The sequence below is a fragment of the Colossoma macropomum genome, unplaced genomic scaffold, assembly GCF_904425465.1.
Source record: "Colossoma macropomum unplaced genomic scaffold, Colossoma_macropomum, whole genome shotgun sequence".
Taxonomy (NCBI): domain Eukaryota; kingdom Metazoa; phylum Chordata; class Actinopteri; order Characiformes; family Serrasalmidae; genus Colossoma; species Colossoma macropomum.
The window spans coordinates 19,475,708-19,489,596 of NW_023494787.1; the positions used below are offsets into that span (position 1 = coordinate 19,475,708).

At 41.5% G+C, this 13,889-nt stretch overlaps 1 protein-coding gene across 1 annotated transcript in view; it reads right to left on the minus strand.

Moving 5' to 3' along the window:
• Positions 1–1,894: 1,894 nt before the first annotated feature.
• Positions 1,895–13,889, minus strand: part of dlgap3 (discs, large (Drosophila) homolog-associated protein 3) — a 28,532-nt gene continuing 16,537 nt past the window's right edge. The window contains exons 5-10 of the mRNA XM_036566368.1: positions 11,742–12,247; positions 9,066–9,160; positions 5,829–6,307; positions 4,333–4,424; positions 4,029–4,175; positions 1,895–3,123 (exon numbers count right to left, since the gene is read on the minus strand). Coding sequence (XP_036422261.1) covers positions 2,824–3,123; positions 4,029–4,175; positions 4,333–4,424; positions 5,829–6,307; positions 9,066–9,160; positions 11,742–12,247 — 1,619 coding nt within the window. The 3' untranslated portion in view covers positions 1,895–2,823. The remainder of the gene's footprint in view (positions 3,124–4,028; positions 4,176–4,332; positions 4,425–5,828; positions 6,308–9,065; positions 9,161–11,741; positions 12,248–13,889) is intronic.

The following is a 13,889-nucleotide window of genomic DNA, read 5'->3' on the forward strand; positions in this document are numbered from 1 at the left end:
GTATTTCAGACAGTTACTAATTATATATGTAATTTAGATGCAAAGAAGACAGTATATAGGAGTGGGTTGGTTAAAAATTCGTTTTTTTAGTTCAAATGTGAATTGAAGAGAAAACAGCTGATCCATGGATCGGACAAAAAGTTTCAGCACGTGTAAAAGAATAAAAATGCAACACATTGCACAGAAATAGCTGCAGCCATTAGCAGATAGATGAGATCAAATCATTTCATGAGAAAACAGTAAAACAGTGGTTGATGTGATAGAGAGCGACTGCAGAACTGAGTGGGGAAAAAAAGCATACAGATCCACAGGTTGAGATAGAATAGAAAGAGTTCTACATGGATGTATTAAAGGCATGCATATTCCACAGAAACATCCAGATTAGGGTGGTTATTAGCGATGAAAGTATCCAATAAAGTGTTACAAATTGCCAGGATTATTAGAACAATACATATTCCATGTGAGTAACATACTTTATATTGAATACAATATTGTAGTCAGTTTAAAAAGCCACGCGTAGTGCTGGTTAGGCACATGTAGTCGATACAAGAGGACGAGGACTATAAGTGTCTCCTGACCGTATTATTTCATTAAAACTCCACACCATAAGCCCGTCCTGTCAGGGTTGAGGTTTAGAGCGAGACGAAAAGGCTCCAGAGGGTTCTATTCGAACTAAACAACAGGAAAGCTACATAAAGATATGCGAGACCACAGAGCTACCCATCTCCTCCCCTTATGTTCGCTTACAGTGTATTGATTAATACTTCACTTTTGATTGGGTATTCTCTGGGATTTTCATATTGGAATCTAAAAATGTCCTTTATAAAATATACATCTTCCTATAAAATACTTTTCATATCCTTCCACAGTTGGAAAAGAAAATGTAACAAATGGGAACAGGAGAAGTAAGAGCAAAGGTTTTGGCACCAGTGTTATAAAAGGCAAGCCATTACCTCGCATTATATAATTCCACATCTGAACGCACACAAACCAAAAACTCCTGTTGGTTACCCACCATATCACGCATACAGAGAGAAACATCAGAGCACACTTATGTTGGCGCAAGGGGACATAAATAAATAAATAAATAATAAATACAAATGAACATATCTATAAATACAAAGAAAATACTGTATAAAAACAAAGCAATAGTGAAGAGTTCCATTCCAAAATGCTGTATACCCATATGTATTTTGCATATAGCAGGTTTTTGACGAGAATAACAGCTGAGGTATAATGGATAACGTTTTTGTTTGTCTAATAAAGGTGGTATTAATCATACTAGCATTGATATTCTTGTACGTGCGTAGCCCACTCCCATCAATGTATATCATGAAAGTGATGAACATTCTTGATAGTTGTCTGTAATGCATTTTGGAACAAAACCCTTCCAAAAACATTTTAAAATGTTTTAATTTTTTCTTGTTTCTTTTATATTCGTGTGACTTGAAAATGTTCCAAATGGCTACATTTGAATCATCACTCCATTCCACACTGCAAAAAAATGGTATCTTGTCAAGTGAAATGGTCTTAAATGTAGTCAAAAATATTTAATATTGCCTATTTTGAGATGGTTGTGCACTTATAAGATTATCTAGTTTATTTCTAGACATTTTTTACTTGTTTTAGGTTATTTTAGTAAGTAAATTTATCTCACTATACTGGCAGATAATTTTGCTAGTTTCAAGCACTTTTCTTACAACAAGCAAAATTATTTGAGATAATTTGGTGAGATAATTTTACTTTCTTACTAAAACAACCTAAAACAAGTAAACAATGTCTAGAAATAAGGTAAATAATCTCAAATTATGCTTACAACAATCTAAACAGGAAATATTAGATTTATCAACTATATTTAAGATAATTTTACTTGACAAGATACAATTTTGGCAGTGCAATGATGAAATGCTAGAATTTTTTGGCCAAGGGCAAAACTAACTTTCCTCTAGAGGATTTCACAGTTTTCTGCCATTTACAAACATTATGGTGGATCAGTGGACTAAGGGCTCTTCTTTCCCAAGCAGGACAGACATGTAACATTGGGGATTGTCTTCTGCGCCCTTGTACGGCTGTGGTAGCAGAACTACTTGGTCCAAACCTCAGGACAACTTGCTTCTTGACAGCTTTAGAATCTTTTATCTCTGCCCACATTGAGAAAATCTGTTATATCTTCCACGATTAGTAGGACAAGCCCAAAAGCACATCACTGCTGGGCACTGATTATTAGCCAGAAAATGGAAAACAGGTACTGAATTATGCTGCTTTTGTGGTTCAGAGTCTGGGACGAAATCAATATTTATGTTGTCTGGCCTGAGTTTTAGGGGTGCACTTACCTGCCCTGGCCACTAGAGTGTGCTGCTGTTTCACAGTGAGAGGAACTACTAGCACAAGACTAAGAAAAAAACTAGATGCACAGTAACATACAAGACTATATCAAAAAAGTGTCTGCTATTTGTAACTAAAATCTAAGCTCCTCTCACCAAGAAGATTTTGCACCCGTATTTGCGCAGGCAATTTATTGAAAGAGTTCTAAGGTTTTGGGATATTATACACGCGTTTTTGAAAGCAAACCCCTCAGTCTCATACCACTTGGTTGTGCTGGTGGGAGCCCTTTTTTATTTCCTGTGAGGATTAACACTGGTTCAACACAAACAAGTGAGTGAGCTCACATCTATCTTCCATCTTGCTTTTAAACACACTTCATGAGCGAGTTATGCTGCCATAATCCTTCTCCCAGGCCGCTCGTGAGTGTGGAGTGTGTGTGCAGGCGGCCAGCGGGGACTTGCTATGGTTATTTGATGGACAAAAGTGACCAGGGCCAGCTCATAATCTGGTCTGCGCTTCGGGGATGTAGATTTCGATGCTGTCCGCGCTTTCCGTGGCCGAGTTCTGCCGGAAAGAGGCGGCTCGCTTGGGGCCTGCCTGAAGAAGCCTCCGCCTGGCCTCCTGCCTCTGACGCTCGGTCAGGTCCAAGGATTTATCCCGAATGGGAACACCTTGCCCATGGGAGACCACCAGCATACCACTGCTGCCCCCTGCCTCAGCCAAGCTTTCTGCCCGCAGACTCCCACTCACACCACCTGCTGGCTTCTTTGGTAATGGAGGAGGAAGCTTCTTCTCCTCCTGAGACGAACGTGGGAGGGAATGGGTGATCGGGGCAGTGATGGTTTTGGAAGCGTGGGATATAGGATGCCGGATATGTGCACACACACATGCAAGCAAGGGAAAGCCATGAAAGTGTAAGTATGGGAAAAAGAAGACGGACAGTGCCGTTACAATGCAGGTGGATTAAATGTTTAAGATAGGACATAAAGTGATCGATGGAAAAGAGAGAGAGAACACAAATTAGTTATTTGCTCACAGGTTAGATAAGGGGTACTCAACTCCTGATTGGACCCAAAAGTCATGGGGGGCTACATGGTGCCCGGTGCCTATCCCTAGCTGATTCAAGCTAATTCCAGAGTGAATGACCTGACCCCATTGGCTGAACCTGGAGCTCCCTTAATATTAGTCCTGTTTGAACTGACCTCACTTTAATGTAATGACATAACTTGTTAACGTACCATGTGTCATGTTGTTATTGTTATTGAGTGTTTGAGGAAACGATTTTATCCTGTACTTGAACTATCCTAGAACTAAATCTAATCCAACTCAAATGGTGCTTAACACACCTATTAGACCTGGTACTTATCAGATGAAGTGAATCGGTGGGTTTGAACAGGGAATTCAACAAACCCTGCTGGGCTGAGCCTTTCCAGGACTGGAGTTGTGTACCCCTGGATTAAACAGTAGTAGCAGTAGTAGTAGTAGTAGTACTATGGGTTTAATATGTTATAATGAATAGAATGGTAATTTATTGGGCAATGACTCAGCAGTTGCCTATTACACAGTTCCCACTGTAGTTTTGTTGTTGCACTAAGTTGTGGGTCATGGTGGTCCATCATGTTAGCAGCTCTTCTGCACACTGCTGGTCAGCCGGTGCGGTTGGCCTGGCCACATAGCAGCTCTGAACGGGCCTGCCCTCTCACCTTCTTCTCCGGAGGCAGCCTCCAGCCTGAGTCCTTTATCCGCTGCAGGTCCTGGAACTTCACCCGCACGTCCTCAATGGCCAGCTGCAGCAGCTCCCAGAAGCTGGCCAGGTCCTGAGTGGTGGGCTGGGGGTACGCTGAGGGGTCCTGAGGGGCAGCATGAGGTAAAATCAACTGACTGCCCCAGATTTTTAGCACTCCACACATTGCAACCAAATTATAACGAAATTGTAATGAAATTCATCAGCGGCTCCCGGGTGAGGGGAGCTGGGCTGGCGTGAGAGAGGAGAGGCCTGCTGCTTACCACGCTCTGCTGGCACATGCGGAAGAACTGCTGCACCTTCTGGGACATGAGCATCTGTGCACTGCCCACCGCTGCTCTGATCAGCTCCAGCACTGCAGGGCAGCAGAGAAAAGCTCACAACGTGGCCCTCGCTGGCTTAGATTAGGACTGCTTTTAAATAAAGGTTAAAAACTAAGGCTATGATTACATTACAGGGTTGAATTGTAACGTAAACATAAGCTAAATGTACATATGCCTCTAACTGCAGTCCCTCATTAAACTAAATGCTGGAAACATGACAAGTCAGTAAGAAACAGTGACAGTATGATAGCATGGCAGTGTCAACACCTTCACAGCCTGTTTGGATATCCCCCACTGTCCCTCCCTCTCTCCCCTCTAAAAAGAATGCAAAATGATTTAACAGATTATGAAAAACATGCGACTGATATACAAATTTGGAAAAACAGAAACCTTCTTTCAAAAGATCAAAAAAACATTTAAATCCTTGCAAAATGGAGAGTGATAGTTCTTCCAGGGTAAAGGTGTTTGCAATTGCCTTAATTTTGCAAATGCAGATGAACAGAAAGCATTGCAATTGCACGACCTGATTTTGAAAAGCAGAAAGATGTATGGTCTATGGACAGTCACAGATAAGAGGTTCACTATTTGGGTTGGCAATTTCTTCAGCAATTCACTGCAAAATTGTGTCTTTCAATTCACCCTTTTTTATAGTTTTAGGGGATTTTATTGTACAAATTGAGACAAACACTGTTGGCAACCCTTTTTATCTAAAAACCATGTGAGTATGAGCTGTTTTTTATTTGATCAGCCTTTTTGTAGATGTTTGAAAAAGCACAGCAATCAAATTTGGCTATTTACTGTCACAGTTAAACATTTTTACAGGGAAGTGCATTTTCATTTGGAATTTTCACTGCATGATTTTTTTTTATTCATAGATTATGCAAGCTTTGTGTGTGTTATAAGCTCAAACTGATCAATACCAAGTTGAGGATCCTGATACCAATAACGATTCTGAAATCCTTGTAATTTCTACAGAGACATCAAGTAAATGGACATTCATTCCATCTTGTTTGAGTTAATGTGTCTGTATGTGCACGAGGAATAGCAGGAGGAAATGACGAGCATGAGAGGGCGGAAGGAAAAATGTCCTTTTTTCCCACTATTTCCACTTTTTTACCATCAAATGCACATTTATAAAAAGATACATATTCAGATTACTGAAGTATTAAAGAAACCACCTGGCACACTGAGAAAAGTGATGTACTGAATATACTTCATTCAATTCTGTATATCATTTCCACTTCAATGCAATTTTTTCTTTCAGTTCACACTTTTGGTAATAATTGTGCTGATGGAATAGATTTTATTCATGTGGAAATGACGAACACACGTGAATCAAGTCAATTCACTTCATCACTTTTTTCAGTGTGTCGATATTTTCATGTGCAGATTAATTCTCGAAAGGAAATTGGAAACATGCAAAGGCTATAACTCACCCTCATCTGGCAACTCATTCTCCTCCGCCTCTCTCTCCATGTTCTGGCACCAGCCCTCCATCCTCTCCACCTCAGTCTGCAGCAATCGAAGGAAGAACTCCCCATCCCGGAGGCAGGGTGAGGCTCGGCCTGAGTCTGGCAGGCTGCGGGGACCCTCGTGCCAGCCTGGCCCACCCCGCTCAGAGGCCAGGGGCAGGGGTGAGTGGGAGTGGGGCAGGGCTCTTAGCTCCAGTGGGCAGGGCTCAGTGGAGTAGCCGCTGTGGTAGTCCTCACGGTAGGCCCACTGGCCCTGTGTGTGGACGGTACGGTACTCCACCAGCTGACCAGCTGACTCGGGCTCAGAGGAGTGGCGCTGGAAGGAGCAGCCGAACTGCAGGCCCTTGTCCTGGGTGGGAACACTTAGAGCCCCAAAGCCTTCTGTCTCCAGATCAGCCTGCACACTTGCCGTCACACTATTGGAGCGCTTGAAGCGTGCTCGTCTGCAAACACACAGTAACCACGCGCTAAAGGAAGGATGGTTTTGTCACAACAATGTAGTCACACACAAATCTTAAACAAATTCTTTGGTTACGAAGTAAAACAGCAATCTTTAAAATCACTTAAAAGACCCATATTCTACATTTTTCTTGCATAATATGTACCACCTGGGGTCCTCTTATAATATTTATGTTGTTTTATGTAACAAAAATAGTCATTGTTTATCCCTTATAATTGAATAGGCTGTTGTTTATGATGTACAGTTGTATGCAAAAGTGTGGGTGCAGTATGAATGACTGCCTTGTATTGTGCCTCAATCCAAAAGCAGCGGAGGCTGAAACACTCCTTATAATGTCAGTGTGAATGGGCGGGGCTAAACTAGTATAGGCTGAATAGGTGCATATATGTAAAAGTTTTGCTTTTCGCAACATCATGAAAGTAATGAATTCTGAACTATTTGGACTGAGGAGTGTACACACACACACACACACACACACACATTATCTAACTGATCCTTCTGGGTCGTGGGGGGTGCTGGAGGCTATCCCAGCAGTCACTGGGCGGAAGGCAGGAAACACCCTGGACAGGCCAGTCAGTCGCAGGGCAGACAGACAGACATATGAGCTACGTTCACATTACAAGCCTTATTGCTCAAATCCGATCTCTCTGACAGGATGGTTCACACTCGTTTAGGTAAGTGGCTCAAATCTGTCATTAATGTGAACGAGCCGGCGCCCTGAAATGACTCGCATGCGCACAGCCTACGCAGTAACGTCACGTGAATGAATCTCGTGCGTCACGTGCATCATCAGCAAAAAAACTTACGTGCAGAACGAGCCTGTGAAGATAATTAACTCTGATCAGCGCTCAGCTGTTCATTATTAGAGCGAGACGAAGGAGAAAAGGTGTTGTTTTTCCACCGTTTACAGGCTTTAACTTTTGTTCGGCGCTGGTAACGCTGAATGATGGCGCACGCGCAGTGGAAAAAACCATGAATTCCGATCTGAGTGTTCACATTTAGGTCGCATGGCCACGAATCGGATACGTATCGGAAATACGACCACATATGAAAGTGGCTCAGGTCGGATTTGAAAACATGAGATTTGCGTGTCCACACAGCTCTGAAAACATCAGACACATTAGGGCAAAAAATCGGATTTATGCCGCTTCAACCTGGTAATGTGAACATAGCCATACATTCACACACACACTCACACCTAGGGGCAGTTCAGCATGTCTAATCGGCATGTCTTTGGGCTATGGGAGGAAACCCACACAGACACAGGGAGAACATGCAAACTCCATAAAGAAAGATCCCTGGTCACCTGGCCGGGGAATCGAACCCAGGCCCTCCTTCCTGTGAGGCGACAGTGCTACACACTACAAAACATTGAGAAAAAATGGTTTTCCATTGGCCCTTGAATTCTAAGTGTTTAAAGTAGTCCTGGGGCACACTCTGAATACAATTTATGTCTTGTTTACTTATTACTATTCCAAGCTATTGCTATGATTTATTCAATCATATCCAACCAAAAAGCAGCAATAATGACCGGGTTCACAAACCAAAACTCAGGTGAACTGAAATTAACTGCAAACTTATGTAAACCAAGTAAAAGTAGTCAAACATTAGTGTCTCTTTCCTTTATGTAGGTTAACATTTATTTTTTTTAGGTTAGTGTTTAGGCTGAAGTTTACAGAGCCAGGTGCCAGTTCCCCTTCACCTGGCAGTGTGAGCCTGATGATGACAGAGCCTAGTCATCATTGGCCAGAAGCTCTGCTGATCAGCATGTAGATACAAATTGTAGTGGATGCAGCACACGCTGTATTGTACAGTGATTGTGGTTATTTTTACATGTAAAATTTAAATTTATATTGATTTATATCCAAAGAAATGTCATATCTTATATGTGGACGCTGAAAGAGCTGATGGCTCATGTGGGGTGCTGCCAGTAACACTGTCTGGCTTCATACCCCTTTTCTCCACTCTTCCCTGGATTTCTGTGGTGGACATATAAGAACCTACCAATAGAATAACTGCATACATAACTAGCACTAACTACAAGTGGAGCTGATGGATGCAGGATGAGCAGGACATGTTAACATGTATAATACTGCACAGAATTTGGCCAAGTGTTTATCATTGACGAGCAAGACGCCTTAATACCACTGATATCATTGACAAGACACATTAATACCACTGATATCACACAGTTTGCAGTCGGATTAGATATGACTTCTTTTTTAATTTTCTTTTCATTTCTTTTTTTCCACATTATAGCGTTGTGACAAGTCTAGTTAGACATCATCCCCTGTTCTTGAAGAATACTGGAGCACCTGTGACCAGCAGTGACCTCATATCTGTGTGGCTGACGAGGGTAATGATCCTGTCACATGACGCACATGCTAATGAGCTCATAAGCCCTGCCTGGATGACTCTGACATCTTTTCACACTTTTTGGCATATTGCGTAAGGCCTGATTATATTCTCTCACCACACTCTACGCACCTCACACGTACACCCTCTGAGTGTATGTGTCTGTTTAGGAGCGTGTGTCTGTGTGAGAGTGTGTGTGTGTGTGTGTGTGTGTGTGTGTGTGTGTGTTTTCCCCCGCACCTACAGCTCAGCCCACACTGTGATTCACACTCCACCCAGCCCCATAAACTGTCGATCCAATCACCTCTGATTACACACTTGCTGAGGGGGTGAGAAAGAAATTCAGGGAGAAAAACAGAAAAAGAAAGCAAGACAAAAGCCAATACCTCTTGTCGTCCTCCACCTGGACTCCGATGGAGTGCACCTCTCTCAGTGCCTTTCCCTCCATATCTGAGTCGGACAAAGTCTCAGAGCTGTCCACCTGCGTATACACACACATATAGTGTTGTAAGAGCAATAGAAGAGTCTGATTAAGTGTTTGGACACACCTACTTGTAGAACAATGTCTGTGTGTTTCTAAGAGTTTTAAAGTGTATGTTCACGCTAGCAGCAATAAATCACTAATGTTGCCTCAAGTTTGTCACTTGTGGGTGTGTTCGAGGCTGTTCTTGTTGTCATGCATGGACATGTATACTGTCCAGCTTCTGAAAAAAAAAAAAACATCTAAAAAATATGCACTTCCATTTTGTTGAACCACAGTTATACGTTCTTGAGTTTGTCTTCCATTTTTTGCACAGTACTAATGGGAACTGGAACATAATGGCAGTAAAAACAATAAGTTTAGAGAGCAGAGGTTGCAGACCTTATGGTTTATTTGCATAAAGTTGAGAAAATTTTAACTCGACTGGTCAGTTGTTGCCCTACAGTCATGTTGCTTGTCGTTAAATCACAGCTACAAATCTTTTACTTCCATAGGAAACGACTGGCTGTCTGTCATCCGGTCGCCTGTATATGTGAACGTACATTAAGACCCTAAGGCAGGGGTGTCAAACATACAGGCTGCAGCCTGTAACCGGCCCAATTACGTTTCTTATCTGGCCCACCAGATGAATTTAGAATCCATGTTGTGGACCGTAATTGACCATTTGCAAAATAATTATTGACACTATGCTCAACTAATCACTGCTTAGCATCCATCTCTAAGAGCTATTTCTTCCAGTAAGTGAATGGAAACTCCAGCACAACTTCTCAGAACACACCTGAAGTGTTTGTTCAAAATATGCCAAAACTACAACGGCAAAAAATAGGCAGTGAATACTTGAGCGTTTCAAAAATAATTTGTTTCATACATAATAATAGACTACATTAGATAATTGTTATACCTCTTTAAATGTCCCTAGTGTACAGAAGGTTTTTTAAAACTGCCCATTTGCTTGAACTAGGCTTTTTTTTTTGTGGTGCAGTCCCATAGATCCTTGTTGGGGAGCTGGTGGGAGCATGTGTTATGTTGCAGTGCATGCTGGGAATTGTAGTGCAGTTCATGGTGAATGGGCTAATATTAATAGAAAATTTAAAAAAAAAAATTGTGTTTGACACATGGGATCTAGAGGATGATGCTGTTTTTATTTCATTTTTGGAGCTGAAAAGGTTTTGGATTAAACATGCGGAAGACCAAACTCACAGCTCAATGTCAAGAATATTAACAAGCAGCTTTAATGTAAGGTTACTGTATTTGCTAACACTTATTTCGATATGATGCCTGATAATAAACAACCAAAGCAGAAAATGTTAAGATCAGTTATCTAGAAAGGTTAGCTTTTCTTAACTAATCTGCTGACATTGCTGACAGCTTTATTCATTATTCAGATTAAACCATCACTTAGCAAACTAAGTTTACAAACTTTTAAACTAACTTTAGTTTGACCGTCTAATTTGTTGTGTAGGTAATAATTGTTCAGTTTGTTTGTTCATTCAGAATGTACCTTTGAGAAAAATGACAGTTAAATACAGACATTCATGAGAAATTGTTGGTGTGTTAATGGCTTACCTGTGAGGCTTTCCAATAGACGTGTAGAAGGTCCTACACTGGCTACTGAAAACTACTTGTTGGAGGGAATTTAAAAAAAAACATACTAAGCTACTAACTGAGTCCCTAAAATGCTGATCTTTAGTCACTCACTACAGTTACATCTATGCACTTACATAATTTCTGGTAAGCTGCTTAAATATAAACTGCTTTCTTATTTCCATACAAACTTTAAGACTAAATATATAATTATACAAAGATAACTCCTAACCTGTCAATGAGTCAAACACAGCTGTGTTGCTGTGCATTGAAGAATCGCTCAGAGTCCTGATAAAGCACAGGTGACAGCAAGCCTAATAGTTTCTTAAAAATTCAGTGTAATTAGCTTCTGTGGAATGTTAGTATGATTTTACAATACATTATTTTTTTCACCCATTATTATTTCCAGCTTAATCTGTGTGAATATTTAAAGCTCATACTGAGCTTTCCAAAGACTGTTTTTAGTGTGCAGCTTGACTATGAACGTGAAAAATAAAGAAAAAGGCTCAACATTATCAACATTGTCAACATTATGTTTGGCCACAGCTCAGTCAAGTTCTCTTTTGATTTGCTTAAAAAGGTTAATGTACAGTGTTGTAATGCAAAATCTGTAAAGAAAATTAAATGTATTTTTTTCAGATTTACCACTATTTTATCATTATCACCATTACATATAAATTTCAGAAGACACATGTAGGCTCGCTGTCTGTTTTGGATAGTAAATAAAATGGCTATATTTATAAGACATTATGACCCCTGGTTCCCATCACTACCACTGTAAAGAAATCTGGGCCAGTGAATTTCTCTGCCGCTGCTTCACAACAAACCACACTAAATGACTTTGTTTACATTTTAACAATCAAATTACACTGAGATTGTGAAAAAAATATAACTGAATTGAATCCTGATAACATTTTTCAGGTTTCATGATGTACTGAATCATTTCCTATAAACTGTAATTGAATCAAATCATCCTTTAATTAAATCACTTCCTCACCTGAACTGCTATGGAGGGTCTCCACTTGCGCCCCTTGCCGTCCTGCCTGTGCTCCTCTGTGCTGTGTCCTGTTTTGCTCAGGGTCATGCTGTTTTGGGGCAGTGAGGCAGACTTGCCCAGGCTTCCTCCAGCCCGCTCCCTCCCCCCGCGGGGTCCTTCCAGCAGGCTGTCTGCAGAGGTGCTGTGTTTGGGCCTCATGGGCCCCGACCCAGCGGGGTAGCCAGCATCCCTCAGCGCCCGGCTGTCCACGCTCTCTGCGGAGTTACTGTTCTGCCTGAGCCGTGCTGACCCCCCGGCTGGATAGTAGCCCCCTCTGGAGGTGCGGCCGCTGATCTCGGTAAGATCCACAGAGTTGCTGTGCAGCTTGGGCCGCCCCAGTGCGGGCTGGCCTGTGCTCTGGAAGTAAGCGTCCTGGGTGGACTCGGTGCTGCTTTGGGCCGTTATGGAGATCATAGGCTTGGACATGCGTGGTGGAAGGGGAGGCGGGCCTTTCCTATATGGAAACACTGAAAGAATATCATAGATATTAGGAATTTTGGATATCATTCCTGAGACCAAAAAGTGCTATGTCCAAAGCTGTTAGGTTCTATTAGGTGAGTCAACTTATGGCCAAGGAAGGACTGAGAATAGTCTACCAACCAAAAATATATAGCTAACAGTGTCCTGTGGTCAGAAACTGACCACTGATGAAGGACTAGAAGATGACAAACACAAACAGTATAGCAACAGATAATCTACTGCCTCGAACTTCACATCTGTAAGGTTGACCAACACAGGCAGGTGTGACTAATAGAATGGACTTCAAGTGGACACAGTGTTTAAAAACTCCAGCAGCACTGCGGTCTCTGATCCACTCGTACCAGCGCAACATACACTAACTCACCACCACGTCAGTGTCACTGCAGTGCTAAGAATGATCCACCACCCAAATAATACTTGATCAGTGGTGGTCCTGTGGGGGTCTTGACCACTGATGAACACAGTAAAGACAAATGGACAACAATCTGCAACTGTAGAACTACAAAGTGCACCTGGACAATGAATATATAAACAAGGTAAGTGTGCCTAATAAGTGGCCAGTGAGTGTGCATGTGCATAATATGCTGCTGCACATTGTGAAAACTTCTCATTAAAGGAATACACCTGATCTTCATGATTATCAACCTGATCTCAATCTGGCACATCTGGACCACATAGCCGATTACTATGGACAATAATTTCCCTGCTCTTAGAAAAGAACAGATAACCTCTTATCAAAACAAACCAATACACATAACAGGAGCCAATGCTGATTCATATAGTATAAGTCAATGCTGATTGATTTCTTATATCCAGGAGGAGATTACACTGAAAGTTGCTGGAGTACTCCTTTAATGACTGCTATATCTTATGTAAGTATTCTTTGGCATTCAAGTGCAGAGCTCTAAACTCATACATTTGTTTTATGTCCTTTGTAAATATCTTGTAAATTCTATATTTTATAGCTCCTCTAATATACGTATGCAATTTGTACTGTTGTTATTGAAGCTGTAACTTTGCTGTAACTGATTAATAAAGTTCCTGTCTGTCTGTCTGTTTATATGAAACACTATAAATCTGAGTGTCTCTAAGAAGGTGCTGTTGTGCTAAACATTTCGATCAGGGAAACTAGTAAAAAGTGGAGATGGTGAAAGTTACTGCAGTCTATCTTTAAGATGATAAATTCTTCGTGTCTGGGAAGTGAACTGCAATTAAAAAGAACTCTAAAAGCTCCTAGCCTTCTGGAAGAAGTGCTTTACTACAAGCTCAGTCCTCTTCACCCCATACTCTGCACTACTCCACACGCCTGGTCCAGACCATGAGGAGTTTGTTAATTAGTTGATGAGTTGGATCAGATGTACTAGCTGAGATAACGCACATAAGTGTGCCTGGTGTGGGTTCACCAGGACTGGAATTGGGAACCCCTGCTTTACTACATCACCCTGCCGGTTGAGGGCCTGTTTGTGTGAACCAGTCACATCAGATACACACACACAGATACAGACATGAATGTCAGCAAACCAACAGAAGAACATGTTTTACTCACACAGAACTTCAATTCAAGAGAATTCTGACACAAACACAGGGCCCAGTGTGTGTTTTCCATCAAGTCTGAAATCTTATTTTCAG